Source organism: Trachurus trachurus, assembly GCF_905171665.1.
Source record: "Trachurus trachurus genome assembly, chromosome: 14".
NCBI classification, from domain to species: Eukaryota; Metazoa; Chordata; class Actinopteri; order Carangiformes; family Carangidae; genus Trachurus; species Trachurus trachurus.
In genome coordinates, this window is record NC_139903.1 from 31,713,346 (window position 1) to 31,731,179 (window position 17,834).

The 17,834-nt window shown below is 41.3% G+C and overlaps 3 protein-coding genes across 3 annotated transcripts; all 3 read left to right on the forward strand.

The window, feature by feature from the left end:
- Nucleotides 1-723: 723 nt before the first annotated feature.
- On the forward strand, nt 724-1,692 carry LOC310997281 (odorant receptor 131-2-like; the record flags this gene model as incomplete). Its single annotated transcript, XM_083986957.1, has 1 exon — nt 724-1,692. The coding sequence occupies one exon, from the start codon at nt 724-726 to the stop codon at nt 1,690-1,692; it is 969 nt and encodes a 322-aa protein (XP_083843083.1).
- Nucleotides 1,693-7,613: 5,921 nt separating this feature from the next.
- LOC310997282 (odorant receptor 131-2-like) lies at nt 7,614-8,441 on the forward strand (the record flags this gene model as incomplete). Its single annotated transcript, XM_083986958.1, has 1 exon — nt 7,614-8,441. The coding sequence occupies one exon, from the start codon at nt 7,614-7,616 to the stop codon at nt 8,439-8,441; it is 828 nt and encodes a 275-aa protein (XP_083843084.1).
- Nucleotides 8,442-16,543: 8,102 nt separating this feature from the next.
- LOC310997283 (odorant receptor 131-2-like) lies at nt 16,544-17,491 on the forward strand (the record flags this gene model as incomplete). The annotated part of the gene is made up of 1 exon (XM_083986959.1): nt 16,544-17,491. One exon carries the CDS (start codon nt 16,544-16,546, stop codon nt 17,489-17,491), a length of 948 nt encoding a protein of 315 aa, XP_083843085.1.
- Between the last annotated feature and the right edge of the window lie 343 nt (nt 17,492-17,834).

Sequence of the window (17,834 nt, forward strand, 5' to 3'; positions counted from 1 at the left end):
CGCTCCTCCATATCAGTGCTTACAGAAAGATGATGATGTGTCTATTTGATCAGCTCTGTGGGTTTGATTCCCATGTTGACAGAGATGGCAAAACCGGCAGTAGCTCCCGTGGCCCTCTCAAAATTTCCCAGAGGAAATTTTCTAGTATGATTATCTAATTAAACCTAGAGTACCATACTAACATACATAACTTATAAATGACTATCTTACGTACAATGTAACCATCGTCTTTGTATTTTTTATATTAATTTGTACATTGTTATAAGATTTTATATGCTCATTAACATATTTGATTGACAGCATTAAAATGTTTGTTTTCAAGTGGTGGGGGTGAGGGGTGGGTGTTTTGTGTCACTCCCAATGTTGATCCAATGTCTTATGCCCTTGCTTATAGTATCCTACCTACCTTGAAATTAGTCATAGAGTGTCACAAGTGGGTGGGAAAGTGAGCAGAGATATAGTATGTGAGGACTGGCAAGATTTGCAGACCAGTTCTGCTCACATTGAATCAACTACAGCTTCTTACCTGCTAACTGCTGACATAAGGAAAATGCAGATGGATAATTCTGTGCTCTGTTTTTGAAGCTAACAGGTATCTGTACTGTAAATATGACATGTCTTCACTGTTTTAGGAATCCAAACTGCACAAAAAGTGTTGTGTTTTTGTGGTTCAATTACATCAACAGGTTTATAGTTAGTTTTGGTCTGAAATGCTTTTCTAAAATGTCTTTTGTAAACCAGTCTCAGACTCTCAACATCACTGTGCAACAGTATCAGGGGTTACTGGAAAGAGTCTTGTTTTCTACTCTGATTGGAATGCCATGCTGTGTCTTTCTTGTTATCAACTGCATTATGCTTTTCACCCTGAGGAGTAAACCGGTGTTTAGAGAGACCTCACGTTACATTCTTCTGTATAATCTCCTTTTTGCAGATACTTTTCAGTTGGCATTAAGCCAACTATTATATATAATTGCTACTTGTAGAATATGGCTGACGTATCCTGTGTGTGGTGTTCTTGTTATGTTGACCAAGCTAATGAATGACATCTCTCCTCTCACACTAGTGGTGATGTCACTGGAGAGATATGTAGCTGTGTGCTACCCACTAAGGCATGCTGCCATCGCCACCATCAAAAACACTGCTTTAGCTATTATTGTTGTGTGGGCCATAAGCTTACTAAATGTGTTCGCTCGAGTTCTTTTACTGTTAAATTTTCCATTTGAAGACTTGGACAACCTACAGATGACGGATGTTTGCTCTGATGTACTGATGCTGCTTGAGCCAATAACTGATCTTTATGACAAAGCTTACACTTACTTTCTGTTTTCATCAGCGTCAGTGGCAATAATTTGTTCGTACATAGGTGTGGTGGTAGCAGCCAGGTCAGCCTCTACAGACAAAGCTTCAGCTCATAAGGCTCGTAACACACTGCTGCTGCATCTGGTGCAGCTGGGCCTCAGTCTCTCATCAACTATACACAACCCCTTGCTCACAGCCATCTCAAAGGTCCTAGACAGAATAGTAATTGTGCGCATAAAAATTGTCCTTTATGTGTGTATTATCATTTTCCCACGTTGCCTGAGTGCTCTAATCTATGGCATACGTGATAAGACCATCAGACCTGTCCTCATGTATCATCTCTGCTGTCAGTGGAAACTAACACCTATTATCAGAAGAAAATTAGCATACTAATCACTCCATACATAAATATTAAATACAGCTAATTCTGAGTTTGCTTCATGCGACTTCTGACCTACACTTGACCTACAATGCTTACAGTGGCACAGGCAGAACCAATGTTGAATATGCAGCTGTTATTGTGTTTAAATGGTGGGCATAAAGAAGTACTTCTAAATAGAATACAGTCAAGTCCAAATGGCAAACTATGACCTCAACATAATGTTAAATAGTCAGTGCATGTGTATTTGTGTATGTGACTTATTTTAAAAATCAAAATATACTGTTGGCAATCATCTAAAAAATTGTATTGTATAAGCTTTATTGTAGGAAAATAAATTACATTGGAATAATGGACTGTAGGTTTAAAACTCATCATAAAACTACACATTACTTATTTACAAGACTGTTGAGACAACAAATGGTTGATCCAGGCTTCTTCCTATTCCAGCAAGCTCTGCGTCACATCATACAATTGATTTGTTTTTCCATGGTTCTTTTACAATTTTTCTGCAATAAAGCTGGACTTACTGTTCTCTGCAGTGTGCTTAACTTAGTTTCTCACTTCTGTAAAAGCAAGAGCCGAAACGTAAAATATTCCTTTTCTCAAATTGTAGAAGCAAGGGTAAAGATTAATTTAACATCTAGATACGCACACCACATCCTTTTATTTTCTAAAAAGGGACAAGGTAAAAGGACAATTCTTCAATATTAAGTCTTGTAGTGTAATCAAAATGAATATGATCTAGCTTCGACCATGCAAGTTACACACTAGTGAAGGAACATTTAATGTAAAAAGAAAAGAAATCTGTCCCATTGGTTTGCTTGTCTCAGTTGTCAAAAAAAAGAAAAGAAAAGCCTTACATCAGTAACCCAGAGTTTTGTTTGTTTGGAGGCCGAGGGTTCAGTGTGGTTTGTAGCAGCCAGGTCAGTTGTGGAAATGAGGAAAAGCTGCTGTTTGGGAACAGGCTGGATTAAATTTATGATGATGACAATAAGAAAGTAAATCTGCAACCGGGTGAAAAGACTGTGCAAAGGTTTTTTTTTGTTTTTCTGGAGTTAAAAAAAACAAAACAGAAACTGAACCAAACACTGTGAACGCAAAACTGTGGTATAAACTGAACCGTGGAGTTTGTGAACTGTTTTCATCCCTATTACATACACAATGTATTTGTGCTGATAGCCAGTCAACCACCACATTATCAACTTGGATCATAAAAGTGGGCAAAAAGGTTTTTTCAACTGCTGGAGACATACTGTATTTCTGTGGATCTATTGGCCCTTTTCCCCTAGTGCCACTTGGCTCGACTTGACTCTACTTGTTTTGTTTTGTTTTAATTTTCCACGAGGAATAGTGCCTGGTACTTGATACCTGGTACTTTTTTTGTCATGCGTCTGGCGAGGTTCCAACTGAGCTGAGCCAATACTGAAATGTGACATCAACCGACTGCTGGCCACTGATTGGAGTGTCATCACTGGAAGAGTCGTAAGCATGATGTCCCACACAAGAATCAAAACTGCAATTAAAAAAAACAAAAAACAGACAGGCAACAGTGACCACTGATCTGTACTGCAACTGTTATTCTTTCTGGCCATACTTATCTTTCTTTTAAAGGTGTACAGAAAAGAAAATTGAATTTAAGCCCACTCTGGGTCATAAAATTAGTGTAATAACTCATCTTTCAGACGATGTAGGCCAAACTTTGTGCAAAATTCTATTTTTGAGTAAATCCGGGATGAAAGTGTGTATTTTTTTCCCCGCATTGGATAATGCAGGTGCACGGATTATACGTCAGCCTGTACACGATTCACCAGCCACTGATATTGGATCCGTAATCCGTCATTCAAACGTCTGAGACACGCACACACACACGGAGCTCGGGCTCGCCCCAAGCTTTGAATATCCCGCCCGCTCGATAACGACCAATCAAATTCGTTTTCCTTACTCGGGTGAACTCGTGTTGCAGCTCGTGACAACTCGGCGCGACAAACAGGACAAACGGTCATTTCTGTACACCTTTAAAAGAAATGTAAAACTATGGTTGAGAGACGGTCAAGTATGTGACCATCTGCTCTGAAACTGTAATGTATGTATTTTATTGTATGCACTGTAATATATTGTATTGTAATGTGTATTGTATACTATGTATTCTATAAGTAGGCATAGTACTGTTTTTTTTTTTTTTTTAATGCATTTTAATTGTTGTAGTGCTCATGTCACCTGCCCCAGAGACTACGGTTGAAAATTGGCCAACTTGGCTAAACCGACATGTTTACAGAAATGTTTATTAATGTGCATTGTCTCCGTATATTTAAACCAATAAACTAAACTAAGCCGGGCAACTGAAAGACACCCTGGCTATGTTGAACCTGCTTCGTAGAAAAGGCCCTTGCTGAATGTCATACCCCTTTCTCTTCCTTACTTTAATGCCTGCCTGTCACTGTGACTATCAAAGTAAAGGTGATAAATAATCTGCCGTTGTTACAAACAATGTGGGACTTTCTCCAAAAAAGGGGCAATTTGTACAATTTATTTTCTGCATTTTGCACTTCCTTTTCTATTATATTATTTCTTGTTTTTTTGAGATTGCAGGAATATCATTAATACCTGGATTATTATAGTTGTGTTTTTGGTAAGATGTGTATCCCTTAGACCTGAGGGAAGATTAATGAAGCATTTTGATTATTTTAAGTTTTTGTTCTAGGTACATCTAATGACCTTGTCCAAGAAAAAACTAAAGCAAAATAATGCAATACGCATTATAGGAGGTTCAACAGGCTACAAGAAAACTTTTCAGGATGCAATTAAAATGGGTAGTATGCCAGAAAGTGCAATCTGCGGTAATAACACTTAATAATAATAATAATAATAATTTTATTTACAGTATATAGCACTTTTCGAGCAAATTCACAAAGTGCTTCACAGATGAAACAATACAGAAAAAGAATAAAAGAGAGATAAAAAAGAGACAAAATGTTAAAATTATTAAATAAAATCAGAAAATAGTTAAAACCAGAGTGATGGACTTCATAATTTTTCATCATAACTCATAATTTTTAATAGGTTTAAAGCAATACTTACCGATCTGGCATTTCACTCAGCACAGCACAAACATTTGAAAATCAACAGCTCCACCTCCCTCACAAGTCCCACCCACCTCTCCCTCCTGCAGCACCTCCACGAGCCCCCTCCCTCCCTGCTGCATGCGTTGGCATGGCAACGGTAAACAGAACAGGAACGCGAGTGAAACGGGAACAACACAAACAAACACAACACCGGAGTTTTAAACCATATAAACGGACTCAGTGATGATGACTGATGAGTTTTATAATAAACTGTTGTTAGCCTACTGCTACTGGAGACGCAGGGGAAGTGATTGTTACAGATTACAGTTCTCAACGAGCCGGGCTGGTGGCCGGACCAGCGCCACCTGATGCGCTGGTTCAGGCCGAAAATAAATCCAGACCGGGCCGAGTCGAGCCGCGCCGGTCCGGAGTTCACCCGGGTCCGGACCGCTGAGAACTCCGAGAGCTAACAGTAGCCTAGCCGTTAGCACAGAGCTAACAGTAGCCTAGCCGTTAGCACTGGATGCTTTATAGACACATGTGACTTCCTGTGTTTACGTATCACTCGGGGCTGCTCACTAATATCAACGTTACAATATCAGACATGAAACTCTGCGACCAGCTGCGGCTGCAGTTATTGGTCTTTTAAAAAACTATTTATTTCCAAAAACCTTCTTTCTTGTGTGTTGTGACTCTAGTCTCCTCTGCTCTCTGTGTCCTGCTACTGCTCTGTCAATAAGCGTTCTTCCTGGTCGGGAGGGGGGAGAGGAGGAGAGGGGTGCACAAAGTGATTACATATTAAGTAGGTTCGGTCGCTCGTCAAATCTTATTAATCGGACCGAATAATATTATTGGTCAGACTTTTCTCAGAATTATATGAGAATGAAAAAATGATGAGTTTTTAACCCTGTTGGGTTTCTCTTACATTTTAATCTATCATCAGATTATTAATAGCATTTTACCTTAGACAAAGAAATGTGCAAAAGTTCCAGAAAGGTAAGTATTGCTTTAAATGTCCAAAAGTGTATTCAATATTGAGGCTACATTTTGATGAAGCTGTTGCACGTATGGTTGATTTGTTATGAATGTTCAAAGTTTTGAACTTTAGACGCTTGCTGTAGTGCCACCATTAGGACTATTGTCTTGAGTTTACAGCTGGTGTAATCTGGCATGAGACTGGACCTTTGTGCAAAGTTTGGTGAGTTTTCACCAATGGGAATTATGATTTCCTCGGAAGAAGAAGAAGAAGAAGAAGAAGAAGAAGAAGTATATAACTGATGTTTTAAAATGCCATTCTTGCATTGACTGCAATTAATGTTCACAAGAGCACAGTTCAAAATGCTGTCAAAAATTCAGTTTTTGAGGTGAAATTCTTATATTTGTCAAACATCATCTAACGTGACTAAAATTGTATACATTTTACAAAGACCATCTTGTTGGGTCTTGAACGCACATCCTCTGACACCAAGAACCAGCTCCTAACTCACTGAGCTAATTGTCTCGAAGTGAGACCTTGTGTGTTGCTTCCCAAATAGACTCAGGGAGTCACGGGCCAGGCAGCTGTTGTCATGGCAGATTTCATAAATGGTCAAAATGTCACAAATTGTGTTATCTAAACAAAAATCTGATACATAAATTTGCATTAACATAAATTGCATCTAGACAGCATGGGAATGTTGGTGATTTGTTTTTAATGATAAGTGTTTTGCTTCGCAAGAGAAAATATGATGTTTAGAAATGCCACTCTTACATTGACTGCAGTTGTTCCCATGAGAGCAGAATTCAAAATGTTCTCATCAATTCAGTTTTTGAGATAAAATTCTGATATTTACCAAACTTCATCAACCAGGACTCCAAAATATTGTGGGGTGGGGGTGGGGTGGGGGCACATGTCCTTGCAGTTGAGTAAATCTGGCATGGGGTCGGACGTTTCTGTCAAGTTTGGTGAGTTTATGATTTCCTCGGAAGAAGAAGAATATAATAGTGTCCTGGCTTAGCTGCCCAGACCCTAATTACCTGGATTTGTAGCAAAGGATAGATTTTACATACCATAATATCCCCATGGATTATGACAATATGCAAAATTACTTCTATGTCAAAGATGATCCAGAACAGAAAGATGTAACAGTCCCTACAGATGGATGATTTGATTCGAGAATTCAAGGAAACTATCTCTGTCAAACTGGAACAACACTCACAAAACACGGGAGGTGGTCTTCTACAACACCATCTTTTAGGTGGCAGGGGCACAAAGTTGGTATTTCACATGATTATCTTTCCTCTGATGCCTGCCCCATGCAGCGCACTTTCTAGCATAACCTCTTTTTTTTCCTGGCAGGCCAACAAAAAACAAATCGGACATGAGGAGCTGATCAACCCCCATAGCGTCAGTAATAGGAATAAATGAATATACATGGACCAGACTAGTGGGTGTTCACAGAGTGTCATGAAGTGGGTGGGGAAGTGAGCAGAGATATAGTATGTGAGGACTGGCAAGATTTGCAGACCAGTTCTGCTCACATTGAATCAACTACAGCTTCTTACCTGCTAACTGCTGACATAAGGAAAATGCAGATGGATAATTCTGTGCTCTGTTTTTGAAGCTAACAGGTATCTGTACTGTAAAGATGACATGTCCTCACTGTTTTAGGAATCCAAACTGCACAAAAAGTGTTGTGTTTTTGTGGTTCAATTACATCAACAGGTTTATAGTTAGTTTTGGTCTGAAATGCTTTTCTAAAATGTCTTTTGTAAACCAGTCTCAGACTCTCAACGTCACTGTTCAACAGTATCAGGGGTTACTGGAAAGAATATTTTTTTCCACACTGATTGGAATGCCATGCTGTGTCTTTCTCTTTGTCAACAGCATTATGCTTTTCACCCTGAGGAGTAAACTGGTGTTTAGAGAGACCTCACGTTACATTCTTCTGTATAATCTCCTTTTTGCAGATACTTTTCAGTTGGCATTAGGCCAGTTATTGTATATATTTGCTACTTGTAGAATATGGCTGACGTATCCTGTGTGTGGTGTTCTCACTATGTTGACCAAGTTAACAAATGACATTTCTCCTCTCACACTAGTGGTGATGTCTCTGGAGAGATATGTAGCTGTGTGCTACCCACTAAGGCATGCTGCCATCATCACCATCAAAAACACTGCTTTAGCTATAATTGTGGTGTGGGCCATAAGCTTACTAAATATTTTGACTCGAGTTCTTCTAATGTTAAATTTTCCATTTGAAGACCTGGAGAGCCTGCAGATGACAGAGGTTTGCTCTGACATACTAATGCTGCTTGAGCCAATAACTGATCGTTATGACAAAGCTTACACTTACTTTCTCTTTTCATCTGCTTCAGTGGCAATAATCTCCTCATATATTGGTGTGATGATAGCAGCCAGGTCAGCCTCTGCAGACAAAACTTCAGCTCACAAGGCTCGTAACACACTGCTGCTGCATCTAGCACAGCTGGGCCTCAGTCTTCTTTCAACTATGCACACCACTATTGTTCAATCACTCTCAGCAATCCTGCATAGATTAGCAATTGTACGTATTAAGAGTGTTTTTTATGTGTTTGTCTATATCCTCCCTAGATGTTTGACTTCTCTCATCTATGGGCTCAGAGATCAGACCATCAGGCCCATTCTCTTGTACCATCTGTGCTGTCGTCTGACACTCAGCAGTCCCAGCCAGAGCTGAGGACATTTTCCCCTTAACTCTTTAAGGCCAGCAAAAATACAAAGGCATTTATATTGTGAATTGAAATGTAGTGTATGCTCAAAACAAAATGTTTTTAAATGTTAATGTAAAATTGTTTTTGCAATGAGCAAGATAAATGTGATCCCCAGAGTCCCTTCTACCTTTTCAGCAGCATTACAAGGCAGACTGTATAATATAATTAAAAAAGACATGCATAATGCATATCACACAGAATGTCCTTTTTTATTTCTATAGAAGAAAGTCAATAAAGGCTTCAGCTTGTTTAAAAGTTCTGCTATATGCATTTTAAAAGACAACTTGTCATCAATCCAAATGCCCGGATACTTATAACAGGAAAACTTTTCTAAAGGGGTCCCATCAATACTGCCCTACTAAGCCAGACCGCAGTAACTACGCAAACAGTGAAACTGAGAAAAATGGCTTTTAAGTTTTTTGATTTGCCTTCCAAATGTGTTGTAGGTAGATTAGTGAAAATACACAGATTTGACAGGTTTTCATTAAGTAATATTCATGCAATTAAATATATGACCACATATTATACATTTTACCCCTAAAAAGCAGATACTGCGCTCTGGTGCCAGTTTCCTTCAACAGATAGACAGGTAATGCTGAGGCAAAGTGCAGTAACTACAATGTTGTTGTTTTCTTCCAGCTTTCATTACTTAATTACTAACTTTGGCCACCTCAAAAATGATGTTTTGAGTGTGATTTTGTACAGGGAAACAGATACAGAGTGCAGTAACTGTAGTTACTGTGGTTTGGCTCAGTTTCAAGAGTGATTTTGTAGTTACTGCAATTTTTCATACCTCATATCTCTAAAACTGAGCAAAATTGACAGCTGAACATTTTTACATAAGATAAAACATTTATTGACAAGTTCAATTTCACAAAAAACTCAATTTGGAATTTTCACGTAGTTACTGCGGTCTGGCTTAGCAGGGCAGAGTAGTGGTGATAAAACTCTTATTTTAATCAGCAGACACTTTTTTTGTATGAAAATCATGTTTCTACATGCCTTATTATTAACACCAATTGAAGATCAACAAGAGTCCTTTGGATCACACAGAAATTAGACTGTAGTTTCCAGAGCATATGAGCGGGAGGATCATGTGTTGAGCAGGGAGCGGCTATTTTCTTTCAAAACTATGGTGTTTACTGTGTAGGGTTTCCGCGACAATAAAAAAGTCTCATATTAATGAATCTACGTTACCCACACTTGTTAATGGGCCCATTTTTGATAAATATATTGTTTTGTCTCTATCGTTATTTTGTTATTATTAGTGGTGGTGGAAATGCTGGTCGAGCCGACCAGCGTTTCTTTACTTTCGGTTTTGTGGCGAGTCATGAGAATAACGCAGCCGAATCGCCGTTTATGGTCGGAACTACGACGGTATGTGATCGTCTTCCAACCTCTGACTTTAATTCTTGATGAATGAAAACATGAATCTGTCTTGCGGGCGCATGACGTCTGTCCGACGGGAGCATGCCTATGTTCCCACAGCCCTATGTTCCCTCAGCCCTATGTTCCCTCTGGACTCTATCTATCTGGCCTGTCTAGCCTCTACCTGGTCTTTTTACTTAAAGAGCAACTAAACCCCTCAGTTTTGGATGACGTGCTCTAAGCTTGAAATTCAAAAAATGCCTTGATTATGGGCGGGACTCAGGAGCACTCTCCGACCCCCCCTCCCCCCTCCCCCCCATTCACACCCGCGAAATCACACAAAAGAGAAAAAAAAGTAATAAACACACATCGACACTTCTGCTAGGGCTAACGAGCTACTAACGAGCGACTCTAACAGCACTAGTAGCGCAGACACTACTAGGAGAGGACGCCAGAGCCGTGACACAGTGTATCTACAGCTGATCCGCCGGCTCGTTAGCTCGTTAACGGCTCGTTAGCGCCAGCGGCGGCCGCACTAACGATTCCCATTCAGGCAGCTGTTAGCAGCCGTTAGCCGCAGCAGAGCAGCTAGACTGCCTAGCAACCGTTAGCGGCAGGCAGCAGCCGGCGCTGATTGGCCGGGGAGCTGGTGGCCGGTGACGAAAGCTGCCTCCAAAACGTCATCTGCCTCCATCTCAGCCAATAGAAAAATTCGATTGTAATAGCCGTGTTTCAACCCATAGAGGGCAGTCACTCTACATTTTTACTACAAAATACACCAAATTGAAATATTTTGACTAAAATGTCAAAAGTTGGACCAGAATCAACCGACAACACTACCTTATACCCAGATATATTTGTTTTCAGCAGAAAAAAGTGGTTTAGGGGTTTAGTTCCTCTTTAACTTAACCAACTCCTTTCTTCATTGCCTAAACCCAACCAATGGTGGGACCGAAGGGCTGTGGGAACATAGGGCCTAATTTTCAGTGACAACAAAAGTTAGAAATGAGGGAACATAGGGCTGAGGGAACATAGGGCTGTGGGAACATAGGAATGACCCCTGTCCGACTATCCATTTCCCCCGACCATACATTTCTTTATTTTTGCGTCCATTAGTCCGACCTCCCACTTCTCCGACTTAAGTAGCCCTAACCCTTAACCTTACCCTAAACCTAACCTTAACACTGTAGAATGGGTAGTCGGAGAAATGAGCCGTCGGACTTTTGGGCAGTCGGACTGACGTATGCTCCCCCTGTCTTGCGCCGGTCAAAGAATTTCACGGTGCGCGGAGGCTCATAAATGTAGTGTGAAAACACTTCGCTTTTCCAAAACTCCTCGTTGTCCCTTTAACTCATTGAGTGCCAACCACGTAATTTCTCGTTTTTCGTTCCCATGCGTTGAGTGCCAACAACGTAATTTTACGTTTTTTGCTTTTTTTTTAAATTATGAAAATAGACACTTTAATACACATTATATGTAAATTTGGGGACTCTACGACGAGGAGAACTGAAATAGATGACGATCAAAGTCACATGACAGCTCATGATCTGGAAGTTTTTATCATAACTCGGCTTCTGCAAACGAGTTCTGCATGCAGATGCAGCGCAGCTGCTCTGCTCTCACCCGCGCTGCTGCTCCAGCTGCTCGAGCTGCTCGGAGCAGAAACAGGAAGCTCTCAGCCGACAGTCCGCCCGGTCTTCAGCTGGAGCAACACCGTGTCCTCTCCAAAGTCCTCCCGCGGTAAAATCTGATGGTCTCTGGGCCAAAGCAGACCGGCATCACCGACCCGTACCACAGAAGGACCGCGACCACCGGCGAGACCGGTCTTCCCGAGCCGCGGTGGCCGACTGACCCTCACGCTCCGCGGCGAGAAGCTGTGACACGGCACGGTGCGTCTGTGATATTGTTGTTTAGTGGCGCCCCCCCCGCCCCCGCTGGTGGTTTTGTGAATAGAACAACCATTGTTGTATATATTTATCTTATACGAGCCCTTTGATCCAGAAATGCGAGTGTCAGAAGAGCGACAGACACAAACAGAGCACCTTTCATAAAAGACGCTCTATCTCCTTTTCTAGAAAAAAAGGAGGGATTTTGGTGAAACCCAGCCATGTTTAGCTTGACTTTTCTCAGGAACGGAGGCACGTAGAAACAAACGGTTTGTGGCCACTTGAAGCATTAAGTTAAACCTTTCAATTGAGCCACAGTATGTGTTGGTGGCAATAATATAGAATACACTGTGGCTCTACATAAAAAGTCAAAAATGGTCTAAATTGCCGGTACACTTGACTAAAACTTTGGAAAGGAGCGCGGCACTCAATGAGTTAATAAATAATAAATAAATAACAGGACAGATCACCCTATATTGAGGCATCTGATTAAAAAAGGGGAGATTGCCCTGCACCGCACAGATTAGATCCTCACATTGGTGCCGGTGGTGTCAGGAATTGAGTCCATGAAGAGAAGAAGGAGTTCCACCGCACACAACGTGGTCCTATCAACACTGATAAACTGAGTAACTATTACAAGGCTCATGAGCCTGATGAAGCCCACTGGGTTAAACGCATTGCTGTACTTTTACTTGTAATAATAAATCAGGCCGGGAGTTTGAGACCCCTGGTTTATACTGCCCATAAACTTCATAGAATAAATTATAAAATAAAAGCATGCTGTACACAAAACCTATCGGGGAGCGGAGCACTGGAGCACTCAGTTGACCCTCAGAGTCCGTGTAGTGGATTCTTTGGAACAAAGTAAATCAAAAGCGGCAGCTAACCATCTCCACATCATGCAAGACAGAGAATACATGTGCAATGTTGCGTTTTTAACAGACATTTTCTCCCAAACTACAGCTACAAGGAAAATAAAAATCCATGGTGGATGTGATGGAAAAACTTGATGCCTTTGGGAAAAAACCTGATCTGTTCCACGCAGATTTGTTGTCAGGGAGGCTGCTGCACTTCAATACACTAAAGGAAGAAATTCATCACTCAATTAAAGGACAACTTCTCTGCTAGATTCAATGATTTTGTCATTTCCAGAGATATTGTTGGATTTGTGCATGACCCAGTCACAATCAGCCCAAATGGAGAATTCTCCACAAACTCGATCAAAGTGGTGCTGTTGGACCAGGTGGCTATTCAGAGTGAGCTGGCTGAAATCCAGGCCGGAGGCGACATGAGGGCTGCTCTCCGTGGTGCTGAAAGCTTGAGCACATTTTGGGTGTCTTGTCCCCAAGACTATGGAACATTACGCCCATATATAGACGCTGGCTATATATGGGCTCACTGTGTTCGGTCCAACCTACACCTGCGAGGATGTGTTCTCCAAGATGAACTCGATAAAAACACAGGAGAGGAACCAACTATAAAACCAGTCTTTGGAGGAGTCTTTGCGCACTGACAGCTACCAAATGTGATGTGAAAAGCTCAGCCCAGGCATCTCCTCAAGCCCACCAGCAGCTATTTTCCCCCTGGGCCTAGTCTCCAGCCCATCACCCCCATGGACCAGCACCCCTCTTCCCCTCACCTCCCTTATCACCAATAAACTTTTTCTTTTGACACTTGGGGCCAGATCTACTAAAGGTTTGCGTGTATTAAAACGTGTGCAAACGTGATTGCACGCGCAAACACATGTGAAACCTGATCTACTAACCGGGCGCACCGAGGATTGCGTCTCTCAAACAGGCAAAATAGCACGTGCAATCCATTTAGCGTGTTTGCCTTGATGAATATGTAAATATGGGCGTTTCAGCCAGAACGTGCAAAATACTGGGAGGAGTAGATGCAAATTGATTTATTTAGCGTGTGCAATGTGATTTACCAAACCAGGAAGAGATTGCGGTGGCTGTTTTTGCGTCTTTATTCACCACGTCTGAAAACCATGTACTAAATGATACAACTTTGACAAAACTTATGCGTTTATTGATTTGATACCTATCAGAGCCCCATGATCTTACATCTCTGCATTTCCTCACGTCTGGGTAATTCTGTAACAATTTTTCAGCCATGTTAAAAGTCTTTTGCACGTGTCCTGCAGTGCGCTCCTCTCCTCTCCTCTCCAGTACCTGGCTGCTCAGACTGAGACACGTCACCGCTGCCTTCACCCGTCTTTGATCCCTCTGGTCAGTGGTCAGAGCGTTTAGATCCGTGTGTCCCACCTGAGCTCTCTATTAATCCTCTGGATCATGGGCGGCACACACATATTCCAGGTGTGTGATTGTCGCTGCAGCTGCTGCCAGTTCATCACTATATGACGAGTTGGGCCCTGTAGTGATTTGTGTTTATTAATCTAAACAGAACACACATACTGTCATTGTATGCATCGGATCAAATGTCATTCTGTCCCTTCGTCCGTCCAGCTCTCTTTCCACACTCTCCATGGCGGAAACGATTACCAAGCGCAAAACCCTCATTTGAGTACTGCGGTTTTCACATGTTGTCATTTAGCGTGTTACTCTTAGTAGATCACCTGTTTTGCGTGCGCTAACCAAACACGCAATATTTTAGCGGGCGCAAACAATTTAGTGCCCGCTATCTAGGATCTTTGTAGATCCGGCCCTTGGTGTCTGCATTCGGGTTCCTTGCTCAGTCGTGACAGTACGATCCGGCCATGCAGGACCCAGCAGACATTGACCCTGTCCACCCTGTTTCCCACCATGGTCTGTTTCTTGGACAGCACGCCCAGGCACTTATGGAGTTAATGCAGTGTTTTTCAACCTTAGGGTCGGGACCCCACGTGGGGTCGCCTGGAATTCAAATGGGGTTGCCTGAAATGTCTAGTAATTGATAAAAAAACAAAACAATAATAAATATATTTTTTAAAATAATTCTTATTCTTTTTAAAATTATGATTAAAAACACCACAGACAATCTTAAAGGGACAACGAGGAGTTTCTATTCGGTTATAAAAAAGTCTCACGTTAATGTGGATGAATCTCCGCTACCCACACTTGTTAATGGGCCCATTTTCGATAAATATATCGTTCTGTCTCTATCGTTATTTTGTTATTATTAGTGGTGGCGGAGATGCTGGTCGAGCCGACCAGCGTTTTTTACTTTCGGTTTCGCAACGAGTCATGAGAATAACGCAGCTGAATCGCCGTTTATGGTTGCAACTACGACGGTATGTGAACCTCTTTGAACCTCTGACTTTAATTATTGATGAATGAAAATATGAGTCTGTCTTGCGCCGGTCAAAAGAATTTTACGGTGCGCGCGGAGGCTCATAAATGTAGTGTGAAAACGCTTCGCTTTTCCAAAACTCCTCGTTGTCCCTTTAAACAAATTTATTCTATACTTTAACTTTCACTCAAATATCAATCGAGTTCAAAGAAAATGTATATAAAAATATCTGAGCTGGGGGCGGTGCGTGGCGCAGTGGTTGAAGCGGCTGCCCCATGTAGAGGCTACAGGCCTCAACGCAGGCGTCCCTGGTTCGAATCCCGCGTCGGGCAGACCTTTCCTGCATGTCATTCCCCCTCTCTCTGCCTCCCCCTTTCCTGTCTATCTCTACTATGTGCTATAAAAAAATATCTGAGCTGGCGCATCTTGATTGACAGCCATGATCACATGACTGCACGTGATAGCGGGGTCGCCAGAAATTTGTGATGTCGAAATGGGGTCACGAGCCAAAAAAGGTTGGGAACCACTGAGTTACTGGATGGCCTCAGAGAGCTCACTACCCGGGTGATGGAGATTCGGGATCAAGTGAATCAGCCCACAAGCCCTGAGGTTCAGCCACCAACCACAATTCCAGCAGTGTCCATTTCTGTTCCCATTAAGGAGCCATGGGTTCCTCCCCCAGACCGGTATGACGGTGACTTTGGTCTATGTTATTCCTTTTTGTTGCAATGTGATCATGTGTTCAGTCAACAGCCCCAGTCTTACTCAACTGAGTGTAAGATAGCGTTTCCCCGATAAAATCCAATGTTTTAAAATTATTGTGTGAATGTGTATGTGTGTCTCCCAATATGTGTTCCCTATATTGTTTGTTTTTATCATGTGAAGCACTTTGAGCTGCCATGGGCATGAAAAGTGCTATACAAATAAAGCCTGATTGATTGATTGATCACAGCTTTACCTTACCGACTTCCAACTCATTTTGCCAGAGCGGGTCACATATGCAGTTTGGGCATTTTTGTTTGTTTTTACATAAAGTTTTTGTCTATGTTCACTCTGACAATTCAAAGATTGAGATGATTATATGACAATTGGTATGTGGTATTTGTATAACCACCATAGTATAGTTGTAAAATTATACTGTTCATTTAAAATAAGATGTAGATCTATCAACAGCATATCAGAAAATGCATCAATTTCAATAATCAATTGTATCCTGATAGCTTCAAGTGCCCTCCATCCAGAAGAGAAATGAATCTACATGGACTGCATAGTGGGTGTTCACAGAGTGTCATGAAGTGGGTGGGAAAAGTGAGCTTAGATATAGTATGTGAGGACAGGCAGGTTTTGCAGGCTGACTCTGCTCATGCAGAAACAGCTTCTTACCTGCTAAATGCCTACATGAGGAAAATACACATGGATAATTTTGTGCTCGGTTTGTAAAAGTAACAGGTATCTGAACTGTAAAGATGACATGTCTTCACTGTTTCTGGAATCCAAACTGCACAAACATTGTTATGTTTTTGTGGTTGAATTACATCAACAGGTTTATAGTTACTTTTGGTCTGAAATGCTTTTCTAAAATGTCTTTTGTAAACCAGTCTCAGACTCTCAACATCACTGTTCAACAGTATCAAGGGTTACTGGAAAGAGTCTTGTTTACCACTCTGATTGGAATGCCATGCTGTGTCTTTCTCTTTATCAACTGCATTATGCTTTTCACCTTGAGGAGTAAACTGGTGTTTAGAGAGACCTCACGTTACATTCTTCTGTACAATCTCCTTTTTGCAGACACAGCTCAGTTGGCATTTAGTCAGTTATTGTATATAATTGCTGCTTGTAGAATACTACTAACATATCCTGTGTGTGGTGTTCTTGTTATGTTCACCAAGCTAACAAATGAAATCTCACCCCTCACACTAGTGGTGATGTCACTGGAGAGATATGTAGCTGTGTGCTACCCTCTAAGGCATGCTGCCATTGCCACCATCAAAAACACTGCAGTTGCTATCATTGTGGTGTGGGCAATTAGTTTACTGAATGTCCTCATTAGAGTTCTTTTACTGGTCAATTTTCCATTTAAAGACTTTCAGATGACAGATATTTGCTCTGATTTAAATATATTACTTGATCCAACGATTAATAACTATGACAAAGCCTACACTTACTTTTTGTTTGTATCCGCTTCTGTGGCAATCACTTCCTCCTATATAGGTGTGATGATAGCAGCCAGGTCAGCCTCAGCCGACAGTGCTTCAGCTAGTAAGGCTCGTAACACCTTGCTGCTGCATCTGGTGCAACTGGGCCTCAGTCTCTTCTCAAATATGCACACAGCTATTGTTAAATTACTCTCTACAACCCTTCAAAGGTTAACACTTGTACGTATCAACAGTGTTTTCTATGTTTTCATCTATATCCTCCCAAGGTGTCTGAGTTCTCTCATCTATGGGCTCAGAGATCAGACCATCAGACCCATTCTCGTGTACAATCTATGCTGTCGTCTGGCACTCAGTCGTGTTAGTAAAGGCTGAGGTCTCATCTCAGATTACTGTTTAATGATTGAAGCATTCAAGTTATCAAAGGTGGATTCCCTGCACTTAATGATGGTCTATGACTTAATGTAAGGGGCTGTATATTTGATTTGCAAAAAGCACATTGGCTTTGTATTAATAGCAATAACAATAGGGTTTTATGTATCTGAATGTCAAATGGTCAGGACATGTTGCAAACTTAATTCAAAGTCTGTTGTTTGAAATTGCATACACAAACTTTTCACTTTATTCAAACAACCGCACTACAATGAAGCCCCCAGCTGTATTGCATAACTTCTCAGCAGGAATACAAGGCAGTTCACTCTGTGTTTTATACTATGTG